Below are 5,640 nucleotides of genomic sequence, written 5' to 3' on the forward strand. Positions count from 1 at the left end.
CAAACTTTTATTTCGTTCGGACCTGGCGGACAGTCCGTTCTGGACTTCTGGTCCGTCCGTTCCAGACACTTCCGTCTTGGTTTTTTCGTCGTTTTCTCGTGCGTTTTGTCCTTCCCTGCGTGTGTGACCCTGTAGGCTCATTTGATATAGCAGTATAACCCGAAATCTCTATTTCGGATATACAAGTCACGCTCGACTGGCATTGCACGAGCAAACTACAAACATGGCATACAAAGTGCATCCGCATTCCCCCGCTACAATCACGCATATCATGGTATTCCGTCTCAAATCGACCTACCGGTCAATGCCATACAATGCTATCCCCGGTGAGAAAACACACAACGAGTCTCTCGAAAGTTGGATCACACATTCCACCGCGCGTGTTAACTCGAAAATTCTCCAAAGAGTGAGTTCTACATCATGGACCGGTCGGTCCAGGCTGACGTTGGCCTTCAGTTCGTCCATTCTGTCTCGGTCAGTTCGGGTGGACCGTTCGGTCTGAAACTCAGTCCGGCCGGACTGGAACTGTCAGTCTGTTCGGACTGGGACAGTCAATCCGTCAGGTCTGGCAGCCAGTTCGTCCGGACTGTGTTATGCATTTCTTCGCAAAACACCTTTCTGGTCCAAATTACGTACCGTTTGTTGCTAAATGTTCATTGAAATATCCTCTTAAAATTAAAATTAACCAATAATTGAAATACTGCAGTTACATGGTGGGAAAACGATTTGTATTGCCTGTATATAGACAGCTTCACGCTTCTGCGTTTTCCAGTTTTTCTTCTGTTTTCAATCGTTCATATCTCATTCATTTCTCCACCAAATTATGTCATGTTTTTGCTAAATATTCGTTGCAATGTCCTCTATCAAATCAAAGAGCAAATCACCGAGATAACACAATCACATCAATGAAAATGAGCGTACACACACGCAACTCAAGCCACTCACCATTGCTCAGATTCGAATCTGATTTCGGCCGGAGTCGGTGGCGGTTTCCGGTGATTCAAACCTCGTAAATCCTTCCAGACATTCTAGGATTGTCCCTCTTTGTTTCCCCGAGCTTCTTTCCTCTCCTCTCCCTCTCTTTCTCTTCCTCTCTTCTCTTTTCTCTCCCTTCTCCTTCTGCTCTCTTCTGTAGAGAATGGTTGGAATCCTTCTTTCCTAGGGTTTTCGACCGAGAAAGAGGGTGAAAATGGGCTCAAGCCCAGGCCCATTACGAAGCTTGCATTGAGGAGAATCCGGCGGTGGTCGCGACGCGCCATTTGGTGGCCCACGTGCAGAGCAATGTGTAGTGGAAGTCTGCACCTCGCGTTGGATCGCACTGTGTTTTGTCGGGGTGGACTTTGTGTAGCCCGTCCGGACTGCTTTTATGGTCCATCCGGACTGTCTTTCTGGTCCGTTCGGACTGCCTTTCTGGTTTGTTCGGACTGACTTGCATAGTCTGTTTTCGATTGCTCCATTCTCACTCGTTTCTTAACCAAATCGTGCACCGTTTGTTTCTAAATCTTCATTGCGATGTTCTCTTTCATATCCAAGTGATAGGTTATTGAAAACCCATGTTCACACGATGCAAACTGATTCGCAACTCCTGTACTTCATACAAATTCTCGATTTTGCAAATTTCAGTTTCTCCTGAATTTTCGTTCGTTCATATCTTTCTCATTTCTCAACCAAATCAAGTGTCGTTTGTTTTCAGATCTACTTGGAAACGTCCTCTTTCAAGTCATGCAAAAAGCATTGAGATATTATGGTCACAAGATGAAAACAAGAGGATATAGAGGCAACTCACATTAGTTCTCTATGTTTTTAGGCTTGTTTTACCATTCATTTATTTCCGAAAGTAATTTAAATAATTCATTGGGGAATCATTGTATTACAGTCTACATTCCACCCATCCTGCTTTTATCTTTTGACTAACATCTTCGTCACAACCCCCATCCTTTTGAAAGATTGAACCAATATTAAAAATGCGGGTTTTGAGGTACTGATACTCCTTATAAGTTAACTCCTAATATTTTTAACTCTGAATTATATAATGAGCATCATAATATTTAAGTTATATAGTCTCACAATAGTTGATTTTCGATTGCAATGATCTATGATGTCGTAAATCTAGGTGTATAAATTCGATTAAGTAATAAAGTCCTAGACTCAAGAAATTCCGCAAATTCGTGTATAATAGTTAGAGTCGACCGCAGGGACACTAGTAAACAAATAAATCAAATCCAAATCCAATTCAAGATGAAGTAATATGAGTGTGATGAAAAGAATATTAAAAGCAAATAACGAAAGCGATTGTATACAATCAATAGCAAACACTGCAGGTTTCGCGATTTGCTTTACATGTAAGGATCTTCTCTAAAGATACATATTTTGTGGTTTATAAATCCAATTCGGAGAATTCAAGCTCTAATATAGAAATTAACTCTCTCGAGTCTAATATCACTATCCAGATTTTATCCTATTAATCTCTCGATTCAATAGTCTAAACTCTGTATCCATGAACGGTCGTTGTCATAATCTCTAGGAAAATATTCATCTCTCGATGCGATACCTATTCTATTTATTGAGTTATTTCTAGATTAAAATCTCATATATCTATGCGAATTAAAATCCTAGGTTTATTCAATCAAGTGGCCAACAAGATCAAATGCATTAAGAACAACTCAATACACCGAATAAAATAAATAAATTCACATGGAATTAAAAACCAAAGATCTCTGTATTGCAAATCCCTAACCTACATCAAAAGAACTACTAGCTAAATATCGAGACGTCATGGTTCATATCAATACAACAAAACAACATAAAATAAAAAAACGAAGAAACTCTTAGTCGATTTCTCGGTTTCTGATCTTCGTCTTCTACTCCGATCTCTTCCTTCTCGATCCCCTTTTTGTGTGCTATTGGTTTATTTTCTGTCTAAAGTCTGAATGAACTTCGACCTAGAAGATTTCTCTTTTTTTTTCTCCCCTTCGTCTTGGGCAAAATTGGAATATTTCTAAAAGTTCACACACGAACCGATCATTTCACACATACGTGAACCGATCGGTTCTGATTTATGAGCAAACATCTAATTTTCCATGAAATGAAACGATCATTTCGTACTATGTGACGCGATTGCTCCGGTCTTCTGGTCATTGAACCGATCGGTTTAACTATATTGAAGTCGTTACGTGAATTGAAAGATCGATAAAATATTCGGTTTAAACCGGACTATGTGCCCTTCATAATGAGCTTGACTTTCCGAATTTATTCAGGTTGAATCTCTAGGTTATGATCCCAAAAGTGGTCCTTAAGGTTTTTAGGATCGAAAAATAATTTTCCGCCAATCAATTGCGGAAAATTCTTAAAAATTCTTTTCACGGTTTAACGTATTTTTCCACATTGGGTCAATCATGATGAACCAACTTCTAAAAATGGACTATATACGTTAAGTGCCTCACAATGTTACGGACCTTTTTACGTTGCAGTAGATAGAAATGCCAAATTAGATTAATATAAAATATCATAAAGTCATTATTATTATTATTACAAAACCGAAGTCTCCGAGCAAAAAGACCCCAATTCTGTTTACATTATGTATTATGGTCATATATTACTATCTGCAAATCTCTAAACCGAAATACTGTTCGGTATTCCCTTTCCTGTCATACCACCTTCCCTTGTGTAATCCGATGTGTTTGGGTATAACAAAGTGTACGGCATCTTAACCGGACCAAGCCGATTCTTCAAGCTCTTGATGTTGTTCCTCCTAACGATGTTGTTCTCGATCTGCTCAAGCCTCTCGGTGAATCTTCTAGACATAGCCAAAACCTCATCATCAGCAGTCCAATTCGGAGATTCCCTCTGTCCCAAATAAAGCTCATCCGTTGAATGCATAGACAAAACTTCAATGATAGAGATCCCAAGTAGTGTCTGCAACTGTGGAGTGATCGTCTTCAAGTATGCGACATCAGGGTCTTTCTTTAATTCTTCATACTCTTTTGTACCAGATTCAGGCATGAACCGACGACTAACCGTTGGCCGATTAGGGAGAAAACCAGCATAAGGATACTGACCGAAATTAACGGTAGCATGAAGAGCAGAAGCAATCCAGATGATGATTGAGCATGTTTGGATGAGTTCGGACCGAGATTGCATTTTCGGCCACCAAGGCTCATGTTTCTTGTCACCATGGCCCACATTTCGAAGTTCAGACCACCATGATTGAAGCTCAATGTCAGTCTGGATAGTTTTGTCCGTTTTGTAATAGTACGAGCAGTACTCAGTCACCCACGTCTCAATGGCAGACCAGATCTCTAACCCATCAACAGCATAAGGGTAATCCTCGATCAAAAGTCGAACACCGCCATCGCAGCTTGGATCCAGAACGGCCACTCCTCTGCAAATGTAGCCCGAGAAAATTATCGATAGACTATCTAGACATACGGAAATAAAAGTACTAAGAATAAAAAAGTGTACCTTTTTAGAAGATCAGCAGGCAAAGCCTGATCGGTGAAAACCCAATTCCGGTAAAGTGAAGAAGACCACTCCATGGAGTACTTTCCCGGGAACACAGTCCTTTCGAGCACACCATCCGCATTTATAAGGATATGACGAGCCAAAGCATTTATTTGCATTGTGTCACGAAAATGAGGATGCAAAAGCTTATAAATCGGATGAATCACACTCAGTTGCCTATTTGCTGAGATAATGAACGGTTCCATAGTAGCATGGGTGTGCAACCTGCGAAAAAATCGATCATTACAAACAATCAAAACCAAGACTTTAGGATATAGTCACATTTCAGAACTAGATCGATTGAATATCTACCAATGGCTGATAAGTTGATGAAAACCAGAATCGTTGATCGCAACGTAAGCCTTAGCAAGCTGCCAAATCGAGGCCTCAACACCTTTCGCAGCCGGTGTAAAGATTTTGCTAACAGCACCATATTTTTCACCTTGTGGGTGAGGAAGGCTCAACTCAATGGCCAAAGGCATCAGAATACCATCATCTTTAAGGAGGAGAACGGTTCGAGTAGCATACAACTTTGCGCCAGTTGAGTTCATCCTTCTCAAGTAAGGCATCAATGAGTCATGGTAATCCAAAACGTAAAGCTTGTTCTGCTTCAAAGCCTACAAGAAAATCAAAAAAATTCCAGACAACCAAATTGCGACGACAATAACAGTGACAAAATAATGATTAGGGTTTCGAATACCTCGTCGATGGTGAGACCATTCATGTTGGGCTCAACATCATCTTCTCGGATAGAACTATGTTGATTTCCATATACATCCGGATCCAGCTTGCTCAACGGAGGAAATTCCTACATTTTTTGTTTACAAAATCTCAACAAAGAAAACATATCTAAAAAAGAAGAACAAAGAGAACAATGATAACTTATATATAAGACCTGGAGACGTCTGATGACAAGTGGATTGAGTCCAGCAATCATTTCTCGACCAAACTCTTCATCAGCCCTCCAAGCCGATCGACTCTCTAAAAGAATACCAAAACTATCACGAAGAGTTTGGTCGAGAAATGATTGCTGGACTCAATCCACTTGTCATCAGACGTCTCCAGGTCTTATATATAAGTTATCATTGTTCTCTTTGTTCTTCTTTTTTAGATATGTTTTCTTTGTTGAGATTTTGTAAA

The 5,640-nt window shown here is 40.0% G+C and overlaps 1 protein-coding gene across 1 annotated transcript in view; it reads right to left on the reverse strand.

Moving 5' to 3' along the window:
* Positions 1–3,612: 3,612 nt before the first annotated feature.
* Positions 3,613–5,640, reverse strand: part of LOC104825976 (linoleate 9S-lipoxygenase 5, chloroplastic-like) — a 3,983-nt gene continuing 1,955 nt past the window's right edge. The window contains exons 5-9 of the mRNA XM_010558451.1: positions 5,396–5,535; positions 5,201–5,308; positions 4,813–5,117; positions 4,462–4,725; positions 3,613–4,381 (exon numbers count right to left, since the gene is read on the reverse strand). Of these exons, the coding sequence (XP_010556753.1) occupies positions 3,613–4,381; positions 4,462–4,725; positions 4,813–5,117; positions 5,201–5,308; positions 5,396–5,535 (1,586 nt within the window). The remainder of the gene's footprint in view (positions 4,382–4,461; positions 4,726–4,812; positions 5,118–5,200; positions 5,309–5,395; positions 5,536–5,640) is intronic.

This window comes from Tarenaya hassleriana, unplaced genomic scaffold, assembly GCF_000463585.1.
Source record: "Tarenaya hassleriana unplaced genomic scaffold, ASM46358v1 Cleome1, whole genome shotgun sequence".
Classification (NCBI taxonomy): domain Eukaryota; kingdom Viridiplantae; phylum Streptophyta; class Magnoliopsida; order Brassicales; family Cleomaceae; genus Tarenaya; species Tarenaya hassleriana.